The sequence below is a fragment of the Bos mutus genome, chromosome 2 (assembly GCF_027580195.1).
Source record: "Bos mutus isolate GX-2022 chromosome 2, NWIPB_WYAK_1.1, whole genome shotgun sequence".
Taxonomy (NCBI): Eukaryota; Metazoa; Chordata; class Mammalia; order Artiodactyla; family Bovidae; genus Bos; species Bos mutus.
Genome location: NC_091618.1, coordinates 130,460,109 through 130,473,665, shown reverse-complemented (window position 1 = coordinate 130,473,665; position 13,557 = coordinate 130,460,109). Strand labels below are relative to the sequence as shown.

At 38.0% G+C, this 13,557-nt stretch overlaps 1 protein-coding gene across 4 annotated transcripts in view; it reads right to left on the bottom strand.

The window, feature by feature from the left end:
• NAB1 (NGFI-A binding protein 1) overlaps positions 1-13,557 on the bottom strand; it is a 49,660-nt gene that overhangs the window by 18,132 nt on the left and 17,971 nt on the right. For all 4 annotated transcript variants that reach the window (XM_070359685.1, XM_070359684.1, XM_070359679.1 and 1 more), the window contains exons 3-4: positions 2,649-2,782; positions 39-90 (exon numbers count right to left, since the gene is read on the bottom strand). In XM_070359685.1, the coding sequence (XP_070215786.1) occupies positions 39-90; positions 2,649-2,782 (186 nt within the window). The remainder of the gene's footprint in view (positions 1-38; positions 91-2,648; positions 2,783-13,557) is intronic.

Below are 13,557 nucleotides of genomic sequence, written 5' to 3'. Positions count from 1 at the left end.
TTGAACTAGTAAGCAAACACTATAACACATAATCATACCTCTACTTTAATTCTCTTCGGGGATAATTCATCTCTCTCTCCACATTTTGACCTGAGGGGAATGAGAGAGAGAAAAATTTGAGAAGGTAATACATTTTTTCTAAAGGCATCTAAATCTATAAACTTCCACCAAAACAAGTAACTCTGGAACCTTGCCACCAGAAATAAGACATTCATAATGAACATTAAATAATGAAAAAGGGACTTCTCATCATTTCTAAGTTAACAATGGGGAAACAGACAAACACAAGTACATGATACATTATAAAAGGCCACTACCTAAGAATGCCTAACACAGAGAATACCCAGTATTAATGAGGACCACAAAATGAAAAAGGGGAAAAATCGAGGACTGTACTCTATGAGAGCCTTCATGGACCAGTACAATTTAGAATAAAGTGACAACAATGACCATTTAGGATGAATGCTTAAGGCTACATGAGATTAAAGTGCATTTTGTCTACCTGTCAAAACCATACGTGCACTTCCATTGATCTTTAGGTACCCCTCTGCTGGGAATCTATCCCACAGAAGCACATACACAAACAGCAAATGTAACTGCCAAGTCAACCATGGCGAGTCATACATTTTTAAGTTATACCTCAACACAAAAGATGTTAAAATGTGGAAAAACACATCTCAGAATCAACAAAATATGTATGAGGTTCCTGTGGTATTACTTATAATGACAAAAGACTAGAGACAACTCATGTGTCCGTCAAGGGACTAGTTAAATGAATCATGGTAGATGCACATAATGCAGTTTCCTGCAGCTGTTAAAAAACAAATAAACGAAAAACAGTGACAAAGATGGATCTGTACTAATACAGCAAGACCTCTAGCACATGGTAAACCAAGAATGAAATACAACATAATGCAGACACATGCTACTTCCTGTTTTTTCCAAAAAAAAGGTATAAGTGAGAAATACATGCACACAGACAAACACTAGAAGGATGAAAAAGAGACTAACAAAAAGTACTAACAGTGAGAAGAGGAACAGAGGAAGAAGACAGAAACGAGAGCGCAACTTTTGGCATCAGCTCTTTACTGAGTTTCAACTTATAATGTGAAAGTCTTTTGTATTCTAAAATGATTTAACTTAAAATATACAAATGTAAATAAATACTATAAAAAATAAAAATTGCTGAAAGCAGTGGCTTCTGGGTCTTAGTATTCAGAAGGAAGGGGGAGCAGGGTAACTGCTTTGCAATAAGCCTTGTGTACTATAAGACTTCATATATCATGTACATGTACTACTTGGATTAAAGAAAATTTTGTGTAAATGTCAGAAAGAAAATTTTGTATAATACAGTGAAGAAAACCTCACAAAAATCAGCTCTTGAACACTCAACTAAAAAAAAAAAAAGAAAATCTTATAAACAATCCTCTAATGTTGCTGTATATTCTTACCCTGATTGTTTATTTTGCATAATTTTACTTGTTGCTGATTTCTAAGTATGTGGGCTCTTGACAGAACAGACGACAAAGCCATCATGAGTTAGGGAAAATAATGGTGATGAAACCAAGTGCCTGTCTAGGTGGCTTTCAAGTTTGAACACGCACAAGAATCACAGCAGCTGCTTGTGAAAGTTTGGACTCTAAGGTTCCATCCCCAGAGGATGTGATTTATTAGAGCTGGGAAGGGCGCTCAAGATACGGTCTTTTCAACATACACTCAGTCATGCTAATTCAGCTCCTCACAGCAGCAGTGGCAAACAGCTGATACTGCACTGGAAATCAGGGTCCACACGAAGCCAAGTGAACAAAATCAAAATGTTCCTCTATCTATAGACGATGCTTAGGTTTTAAGTGAGGATAAGATGAAGAATATATTATGTGTATGTTTACATTAAATTTTAAAATCACCACTGCTTTTCAACATGGGGTTTTTTATTTCAAACACATATTCCATACTTCACTCACTAGTAACCTAGTATTTTCCAATTTTCCTTTGCATACTGGGTAATGAAGTCTTTATCTCTTTAGCTAATCTCATCAGATGGCAAAGTGAAGTTGCTCAATTGTGTCCAGCTCTTTGTGACCACATGGAACTGTAGCCTGCCAGGCTCCTCTGTCCATGGGATTTTCCAGGCAAGAATATTGGAGTGTGTTGGCCACTTCCTTTTCCAGGGGATCTTCCCAACTCAGGGATCTAACCCAGGTCCCCCACATTGCAGGCAGATTCTTTACCGTCTGAGCCACTAGGGAAGCCCCTCAGATCGGCAAACACTTTGCGAAAGAAAACACATTCCTTTCAGAGAGAGTTCAGAAAGTTCCTGGAGTTTGTGTAGTGTACCAATGTCTATAAATGCTGCTTAACTAAATCCTTTCATCACACTCAAAACCAAAGCTCCACGTGAGAGGAGAATGTTGAGAACCACTACCAGACCAATGCTACAGTGCTAGGGAACTATCTTTCAAAAGACAGTACAAGAGGACTAAACGAATTAACGAAAACCACTTCAGCAACAATGTTTTGAAAATTCACTGTTGACAGAATTATTTAATTACACTTCTACTTTTCTTAAATATACTCTATCAACGAACGGATTGTGTTTCAAGCTCTACTTTATCAAACTGCAAAAATACTGTCAGTTAAACACTTACTTGGTGGTTCGGTAAGTATATTTATAGGTGACTTCTCGAGAAATCTGCCTGGCCAGGGCAAAAAGCTCATCTCTTCTTGTCAGCAGGGCATTATCCTTTACACAGAGCTGAGCGGCTGCTTCATTAACGGTGAGCTGCGTTTCAAAAGTTTCACAAGTTATAAGTATTTTTATTTCATCAATATAGAAAATGTTTCACTTAAGAATATAAAAATGTCACATCATTATGTAGTTAGATCACAATTTATGAAAATCAGAATACCCTTTACTCCTAATTAGTCTTACTGCCTAATTTCAGAAGAAAATCAAGTCACCTACACCTCTCAGAACTCAAACTAATCAAAACAGTCATCTTGGTTTTATGTATTTACATGCTTTATTTATTTTTAAGTGTAAGAATTTATGGAAAATAAGCAAAATAAAAAGTTAAAAAATGTTCTGCATCTTTTTTTGTTTATAAGAAACCAAGGGATCTGATTATACAATATGGTGATAATATTTCCTTAACTAAAACAGAATATATCTCAAAATATACAAGCAGTTCATGCAGCTGAACACCAGAAAAATAAACAACCCAATCCAAAAATGGGCCAAAGAACTAAACAGACATTTCTCCAAAGAAGATACACAGATGGCTAACAAACACATGAAAAAATGCTCAACATCACTCATTATCAGAGAAATGCAAATCAAAACCACAATGAGGTACCATTTCATGCCGGTCATAATGGCTGCTATCCAAAAGTCTACAAACAATAAATGCTGGAGAGGGTGTGGAGAAAAGGGAACCCTCTTACACTGTTGGTGGGAATGCAAACTAGTACAGCCATTATGGAGAACAGTGTGGAGATTCCTTAAAAAACTGGAACTAGAACTGCTTTACTACTACTACTACTAAGTCGCTTCAGTTGTGTCCGACTCTGTGCGACCCCATAGACGGCAGCCCACCAGGCTCTGCTGTCCCTGGGATTCTCCAGGCAAGAACACTGGAGTGGGTTGCCATTTCCTTCTCCAATGCATGAAAGTGAAAAGTGAAAGTGAAGTCGCTCAGTCATGTCCGACTCTAGCGACCCCATGGACTGCAGCTTACCAGGCTCCTCTGTCCATGGGATTTTCCAGGCAAGAGTACTGGAGTGGGTTGCCATTGCCTTCTCCGAGAACTGCCTTATGACCCAGCAATCTCACTGCTGGGCATACACACCGAGGAAACCAGAATTGAAAGAGACATGTGTACCCCAATGTTCATCGCATCACTGTTTACAATAGCCAGGACATGGAAGCAACCTAGATGTCCATCAGCAGATGAGTGGATAAGAAAGCTGTGGTACATATACACAATTGAATATTACTCAGCTATTAAAAAGAATGCATTTGAATCAGTTCTAATGAGGTGGATGAAACTGAAGCCTATTACACAGAGTGAAGTCAGTTAGAAATAAAAACACCAATACAGTATATTAATGTACATATATGGAATTTAGAAAGATGGTAACGATGACCCTATATGTGAGACAGCAAAAGAGACACCGATATAAAGAACAGACTTTTGGACTCTGAGGCAGAAGGCAAGGGTGGGATGATTTGAGAGAATAGCATTGAAACATATATATTACCATATGTGAAATAGATCACCAGTCCAAATTCGATGCATGAAACAGGGCACTCAAAGCCGGTGCACTGGGATGACCCGGAGGGATGGGAGGGGAAGGGAGATGGGAGGGGGGGTTTGGGATGGGGGACATATGTACACCCGTGGCTGATTCATGTCAATGTATGGCAAAAACCACTACAATATTGTAAAGTAATTAGCCTCCAATTAAAATAAATTAATTTACAAAACTGAATATACATCATCTGATAGATATTTTTAAATGTGAACTGACATGAAAATTCTTAGGAAGGAATAAAAAGTAAATGATATTTATTAAATATTTACAAAATCACTTAGTAAAAGATAATGAAGTATTATCACACACGAGGGCTAAAAAGGAAAAACAAGGTCTTGGAATTACCAAATCTCTAAGATTGAGATTGTTGTTGTGTAGTTACTAAGCTGCGTCTGACTCTCTGTGACCCCATGAACTGCAGCACACCACGCTTCCTTGTCCTTCACTATCTCCTCGAGTTTGTTCAAACTCATGTCCATTGAGTCAGTGATGCCATCCAACCATCTCATCCTCTGTCACCCCCTTCTCTGCTTACCCTCAATCTTTCCCAGTTATCCAGGTCTTTTCCAATGAGTCGACTCTGCATCAGGTGGCCAAAGTGTTAGAGCTTCAGCATCAGTCCTTTCAGTGTAAATTCAGGGTTGATTTCCTTTAGGATTGACTGGTTTGATCTCTTTGCTGTCTAAGGTACTCTGAAGAGTCTTCTCTAGCACCACAGTTTGAAAGCATCAATTCTTTCTTTATGGTCCAACTCTCATATCCATACATGACTACTGGAAAAGCCATAGCTTTAACTATACGGACCTTTGTTGGCAAAGTGATGTCTCTGTTTTTTAATACGCTGTATAGGTTTGTCATAGCTTTTCTTCCAAGGAGCAAATGTGTTTTAATTTCATGTAATTCTACTCTTTTATCTAAGTGTTAAATATTGCCAATATAGAGTTGCTCATTGACCAAACACCAGTTCTAAAAATTTAAGTATCAAATGTTATCCTAAACTCCAAGTCTATAATTTGCTTAATAGACTAGAAAATGTTTTTTCATATAATTTTGTCAATTTAAATAGATGTAAGAAACTGCCAAGGGGTATATCAGACTTTTTTAAAAAGCAAGAAACCCATTCCAGGCATGATTGACGGCAAACTGACAGGATTTGAAGGCAGAGAGGTGTAGGAGGAGTCTGCTCCATCACTTACCAGCTGTGTAATTTTGGACATGTAAAAACGTCTCAGAGCCTTAGTTTTCTCTGAGGCAAAACAGGATAATATCACTACCTCCAAGGACTCTAAGAAGTGAGAAGGCACACTTGCCACAAAGTTGTTTTAGTATCGATTCTCATTCTCCTCTGATAAGGAATCAGGCATTTACTCTTCCTCCCGACCCAGACATCCCACTTTATTCACAATAATTTTTTTAAAAAAGTTTTGAAAAGAGAAGCAAAAGAAAACAAATGCAACATGCATTCCATCCAGAATGACTATTAATATTTTTATGCATATTATTCCAATATTCCTTTGTGTACATACATGTGAACACAGGTGTATAACCTCCTTTCCTTCACTTAACATATGCTGTATTTTTACTTTTTTATGTTAAGGCAGAGACTTGGCTTGTCAGTCTCTGGCATGGGTTGTGAGCTTAATAAATACTGACTAATGAATGTATTTAAGTATTCTTTACATTGTAATTTTTACTACCTAGACACACAAATCACTGCAGATGGTGACTGGAACCATGAAATTAAAAGGCGCTTATTCCTTGGAAGGAAAGTTATAACCAACCTAGACAGCATATTAAAAAACAGAGATATTACTTTGCCAACAAAGGTCTGTCTAGTCAAAGCTACGGTTTTTCCAGTGGTCATGTATGGATGTGAGAGTTGGGCCATAAAGAAAGCTGAGCACCAAGGAATTGATGCTTTGAACTGTGGTGTTGGAGAAGACTCTTGAGAGTCCCTTGGACTGCAAGGAGATCCAACCAGTCCATCCTAAAGGAAATCAGCCTGGAATATTCATTGGAAGGACTGATGCTGAGTTGAAATTCCAATACTCCGGCCACCTGATGTGAAGAACTGACTCATTTGAAAAGACCCTGATGCTGGGAAAGACTGAAGGCAGGAGGAGAAGGGGATGACAAAGGATGAGATGGTTGGATGATATCACCAACTCGATGGACATGAGTCTGAGTAAGCTCCGGGAGTTGGTGATGGACAGGGAAGCCTGGTGTGTTGCAATCCATGGGGTTGCAAAGAGTCGGACATGACTGAGTGACTGAACTGAACTGAATGCTTGTAATATGGCTACTAGCAATTAAGGCCAGGTTTCTTATTTTAAACCCATGGCTGAATATAAAAGCATAATAGGAAGAAATTATTTTCAGCCTTCTCCCTCCCATCCTAAAGAATCATCAGTAGATCAATTTCTTCCCAAAGTGCTTTTGATAAGCACAATGTTACAGGAGCAAAAAGTAAAATATACTTCAAAGAATAATTTCCTACATAAATTAACTTCAATTGCAGCTTAGTGGTAGCTACAATGACTTTTAAATATCCTTTTCGAGTTGCTTGTTATGTAGCTGGTTCTTTTTTGTGCTCATAAACCTAAGTAAGTATGGAGAAATTCTAATTGTCAGTAAGATATTTTAATTGACAACATTTCAGAGGTACAAGCTCATGCACAACCATAGATAACAACTTTTCAACATAAATTAAAAACAGTGTTCTAGTATTCCTTCCATCATCCTACCAGAAAACAAGAAAAACAAACAGAACGCAATCTCTGTAAACTGAATTCAGGCTCCAACAGACCAAAAAACTATACTGAACTCCCCAGGCCCTCAGAGAGCCTTCTGGCAGAAAAACCAAGCTAGAGAAATAACCGTAGCTCACTCCAAGTTGTAATAGGAAGCCAATTCATCAAGCTTTCCCCTCAAAAATGTATTTTCTGTAACTATCTTCTAGATTTCATAATCCTCGTTGCTAATAATTAAATCAGTAACAATGATGCATTAAAAAAAAAAAAAAAGTTCTCCAAAACCAGTAGTTAAGTCACTGAAGCACCAAGCTAGCTTTTTAAAAGTTCTAAGTTTCTAATTTTGTTAGAAGTATAAAATAAGATAGTCTCCCTCATTGGTTTACTTACTTCCTCCACTTCCTACTTTCATAGCTAAAAATACCAAAATTCCATTCATATCTTTGTGAAAAGATTTCTTAAAGTTAGCCTTCTATTATTTATAACTAGATTTTAAAACTGTCTTTGCTGGGAGTATTTAAAATGATAATCTTTGACAATCAAATGAGTGTGACTTTCAATTAAGCTTCACATAAGTGTTAGCATAAAACTACAACATGAAGGCTAGGTAACAGGGAGGCTCAGAGGGCAATCAAGACTTTCATTTCCAGCACAGGGAGGGCTATGTACCATGCCTGGCCCTTCTCACATTTCTCACAGGAAAAATGTTGACTAAAATAGAAAGAAAAAATATCTTTACATTAATAAGCCAGCAAGACAGTAAGAACTACTGAAGCCAAAATGAATGAAGACCATATCTCAAAAGACTAAGCTGAGGACAGATGTCAAACCAGATGAACTTGAGCTTCAATCTTCACCACCTTCTTAGGCTGGTGAGCGTGGGGAGAGAGTGAGAGAAATACGTCAGAACCCATCAAAGGAGAGGCTGAAGAGTCAAAAGACCTTTCCTCCACAAAGGTGAAAAATAATACGCAAGTACTACAGCGAAATGTAAGACAGAATCAGAAATACACCTGTTCACGGTCCCCCCTTGCCCACCGGGAAATGCAAGGAGAATTACCTGTCCTGAACTTTATTACTAATTAGGAGAGAATTTCATAAACCCAAATCAGCTCTTCACATGGATTTTCAGCCCTAATTCACACCAACAGCCTGAGAATTCACTTTCATGGGGCTCCAGAGTTGTAGTGTGTGAAGTACAGGTGCCTGGTAGAAGCAAAAACAAGAAACCTCTAGGAGAGTCCATTTTCTTCCTAACTCTCAAAACATTCCCACAGTTTCAAGAAATATGAGCTCATAGATAGAAATCATTAAACAAAGAAAGAAGGAGTCAAAAGTAAAAACCAGCAGACAGACCCTCAAGGACTTCATTTAAAGAGATAAAAGGAGTTGCAAATATGACTAAAAGAGTAATATAGTAAAAATGACCAAGAAAAATTGAGAAGTCAGAAGGAGAGAAGAATTAAGGAGGAAGAAGAATTGGGGCATAGGAAAAAAAGACGTCTAAAGCAGACAATAGTCACCTAACCACTGGCTTCTAAACACAATGAAAGCTAAGGGCCAAGGAAATGATACTTTTGATTACGAACAGAAAGTAAATGACAATATAGAATTAGATACCCAAAATGAGTAGCAATTAAGAATGAAGGCAAAGCTACTGGAGGAGGTGATGCAATTCCAAATGAGCTATTTCAAATCCTAAAAGATGATGCTGTTAAAGTGCTGCATTTAATATGCCAGCAAATTTGGAAAACTCAGCAGTGGCCATAGGACTCGTTAGTTTTCATTCCAATCCCAAAGAAAGGCAATGCCAAAGAAGCCAAACTACTGTACAACTGTGCTCGTCTCACACGTTAGTAAGGTAATGCTCAAAATCCTTCAAGCCAGGCTTTAGCAGTATGTGAAATGAAAACTTCCAGATGTACAAGCTAGATTTAGAAAAATGAGCAGAACCACAGATCAAATTGGCAGCATCTGCTGGATCACAGAAAAAAGCAAGGGAATTACAGAAAAACATCTGCTTCACTGACTATGCTTAAAGCCTTTGACTGTGTGGATCACAACAAACTGTGGAAAATTCTTAAAGAGATGCAAATACCAGACTACTTTATCTGTCTCCTGAGAAATCTGTATGCAGGTCAAGAAGCAACAGTTAGAACTGGACATGGAACAACAGACTGGTTCAAAATTGGCAAAGGAGTACATCAAGGCTGTATATTGTCACTATGCGTATTTAACTTATATGCACAGTACATCATGAGAAATGCTCGGCGAGATGAAGCACAAGCTGGAATCAAGGTTGCCGGGAGAAGTATCAATAACTTCAGATATGCAGATGCCACCACCCTTATGGCAGAAAGTGAAGAGGAACTAAAGATAAAGAGCCTCCTGATGAAAGAAGAGTGTGAAAAAGCTGATTTAAAACTCAACATTCAGAAAACTAAGATCATGGCATCCAGTCCCATCACTTCATGGCAAATAGATGGGGAAACAGTGGAAACAGTGCCAGACTTTATTTTCTTCAGCTCCAAAATCACTGCAGATGGCGACTCCAGCCATGAAATTAAAAGACACTTCCTCCTTGGAAGGAAAGCTATGACCATCCTAGACAGCATATTAAAAAGCTACATTTTGCTGTTGTTTGAAGTATTACCTCTTAACCTTCTTGTTAAATCTTTTTCATTTTGTCTTATATAGTCCAGTTTTCAAAGACAAACTGTCTTTTTTCAAATGTCACCTTTTTACCAATACTTTTTCATTAAATTATGAAAACTGCAAAAAAAAATAAATAAATAAAAAGCAGAGATATTACTTTGCCAACAAAGGTCCGTTTAGTCGAAGCTATGGTTTTTCCAGTAGTCATGTTTGGATGTGAGAGTTGAACCATAAAGAAAGCTGAGCGCCGAAGAATTAATTGATGCTTTTGAACTGTGGTGTTGGAGAGGACTCTTGAGGGTCCCTTGGACTGCAAGGAGATCCAACCAGTCCATCCTAAAGGAAATCAGTTCTGGAAGGACTGATGCTGAAGCTGAAACTCCCAATATTTGGGCCACCTGCTGCGAAGAACTGACTCATTGGAAAAGACCCTGATGCTGGGAAAGACTGAAGGCAGGAGGAGAAGGGGATGACAGGATGAGATGGTTGGATGGCATCACTGACTCTATGGACATGAGTTTGAGTAAGCTCCAGAAGTTGGTGATGGACAGGGAAGCCTAGCGTGCTGCAATGAATGAGGTAGCGAAGAGTTGGATGTGACTGAGCGACTGAACTGAACTGAGAAAAGCTTTTGTATACATATATATATAAATATGTACAACAAATATATTTTAGAAAAGATTTTTTCCTAACTAAAAAATTATGACATTTTGGTTCCACTTGTTTGACTCAGTATGAATAAAATGCTAGATTTCTAATTAAAAAATAGATATGCAACAAAGGTCTACTGTATAGCACAGGGAACTATAGTCAGTATCTTGTAATAACTTACGATGGAAAAAATTTCAAAAATAATATATCTGTATTTGTATAACCAAATCACCTTGTGCTGTACCTGAATCATAAGTCAACTATACTTTAATAAAAAATATATGTATTAAAAAAAATCAAGATGCACAGTCTGGAAATGGGGCAGATGATTTGTAGTAAGAAAATAACTCTTGAAAATATGCTGCCTCAGATGTATACCCATCAATATCTCAGTACTAATACAGCCAATATCCTCCTCTTCTACCCAAACTTACTGCCACATTTCAAGTGAGATTTATCTGTTGTCAACCCAAGAAAATAAATTGCTTTACTATTAAAAAAAAAACAAACACTCTCTCCTTGGAAGGAAAGCTATGACAAACCTAGACAGTGCATTAAAAAGCAAAGAAATCACTTTGCTGACAAAGGTCTGTGTATTCAAAGCTATAGTTTTTCCAGTGGTCATGTACAGATGTGAGAGTTGGACCCTAAAGAAGGCTGAGCACCGAACAACTGATGTGTTCAAACTGTGATGCTGGAGAAGACTCTTGAGAGTCCCTTGGACAGCAAGGAGATCCAACCAGTCAATCCTAATGGAAATCAACCCTGAATATTCATCGGAAGGACTGATGCTAAAGCTGAAGCTCCAATACTCTGGCCAACTGATGCAAAGAGCTGAGGCACTGGAAAAGATTCTGATGCTGGGAAAGAATGAGGGAAGGAGAAGGGGGCAACAGGGGATGAAGTGGTTGGAGGGAATCACTGACTCAATGGATACGAGTTTGAGCAAATTCCAGGAGATAGTAACAGACAGGGAAGCCTGGCATGCTGCAGTGCACAGGGTTGCAAAGAGTCGAACACAACTTAGCGACAGAACAACAATAACAACAAAAATGAGGGCAGAATGAAGATATTTTCCAATAGGGTAGGCAAGGAGAGAGTCTGCATACAGTAGGCCTTCATTAAGAAAATTCCAGATAACGCACTTCAAGCTAAAGGACCCTAGTTCCAGATGGTAAACGTGAAATATGAAAAAGGGGAAGGGAAGAAATACAAAATAAAGGAAATAAATTCAAAACATCAGTCACTGTAATAAATTTAAATGGACCAAATGTTTGCATTAAAAGACAAAGAATGTAAGACAGGATTTTTTAAAAACCCAACTATCAGTATTTACAAGAGATATATCGAAAACACAGATTCAGAAAAACCAAAGTAAAAGGATGGAAAAAGAAGTAACAAGCAATTAGTAACAAAAAGAAAGCACATGTATTAATATCAACACAAAAAATTTTTAAAAATGCATTATTAAAAAATCAATAAGGCCACTACATAATTCAAAGAGAAACAGACAACTCCACAATCAAAGTAGGTGATTTTAACACACAACTCAGTTACTGATAGAGCAAGCCGACAAAATAATAAAAAATTCAGTCTACAGAAGTTTTGAATAACAGACCTAAAAAGCTTGTTAAAACAAACACACACGGAACACTCTAACAACAACTGCAGAAGCACATTTAAAACACTGACCACATACAGGGCCATAACTAACATCTCTCCATATTTTAAAGGGCTGTCGCTGCTGCTGCTGCTGCTAAATCGCTTCAGTCGTGTCCGATTCTGTGCGACCCCATAGACGGCAGCCCACCAGGCTCCCCGGTCCCTGGGATTCTCCAGGCAAGAATACTGGAGTGGGTTGCCATTTCCTTCTCCAACGCATGAAAGTGAAAAGTGAAAGTGAAGTTGCTTAGTCATGTCCGACTTTTTGCGACCCCATGGATTGCAGCCTACCAGGCTCCTCTGTCTATGGGATTTTCCAGGCAAGAGTACTGGAGTGGGGTGCCATATCATGCAAATCATGTTCTCTGATCACAATGTAATTCAGTTAGAAATCATTAGGAAAAAGATCTAAGGAAAAACCTCTCATATTAGGAAAAAAAAAAACTTCATAATTTGTGAACAGAAAGCATAAATAAAAAAGAGAAATAATCAGAATTGAAACCTTTGGGAATAATGCTAATTCAATATATAGTGAGAATTCATGGCTTTAATTGCTTACATTAGAAAAGAACAGCTGAACATTAATGAACTCAGGATAAAATGTAAGTTAGAACAATAAACTATACGAAAGCAGATGTAAACAAACACAACATTAACTACAAAGATCAATTAAGCCAAAAGTGCTTCCTAATAAAGAAGTGGGAAAGCTTTTCTGTAAAAGGTCAGATAATAATATTTTAGGCTTTACAGGCCAGTCTGTGTCACAACCACCCAACCCTACACTGTAGCTCAAAAGCAGCCACAGATAATGCATAAACAGAAAGGCATGTCTGTATTCCAAAGAAAGTCTATCTGCAAAATTAGGAAGTGGGCAAAATGTTGCCCACAGGCTTTGGTCTGCAGATCCCTGAAAAGATTAATATAACTGACAAATCTCTGGCAAGACTGATCAGGGGGAAAGAGACAAAGGTACAAACAATATTAGGTTTTAAAAACTATAAACTATCCCAGTAAGTTTGAACACTTAGATGAAATGGACAAATTCTCATTTGTCCATTTATCAAAAGTGACTCAAGAAGTGACACTAACCTAATAGCCCTATAATCTACTTTTTAAAATGATCAAAAGGAAATATCCAGCATTTCTTTCAAGTATGAGATGTTGAAATTGTTCCGCTCAAGCTGAAGAGTTCAGAATAAAGCATTATAACTACTAGCAGTATGTTGAGGTCTCCCAGGTCCCCTGATTTGACAATCCCCCTCTCTCAAAACTAAAACTGTTGGGCTTCTCTGACACCCTCAGCCTTGCCTTCTCAACATTACAGCGGGAGCTGACCTAAACCATGGCCTATGTATTCCACGGGCCTGGGTCCTTGTTTTTGCAATCTCCTTAGCACTCCAGTTTCTGCAGCATTTCCATTACACCTACAACTTATCCACTGACTCTACCTTCTCTTTTTCTCCTTCCTGTCTTTGAGTTCCAGAGCTCTCTGGCTGGAAGTTGCTATCTGCTGACGAGCATTCTC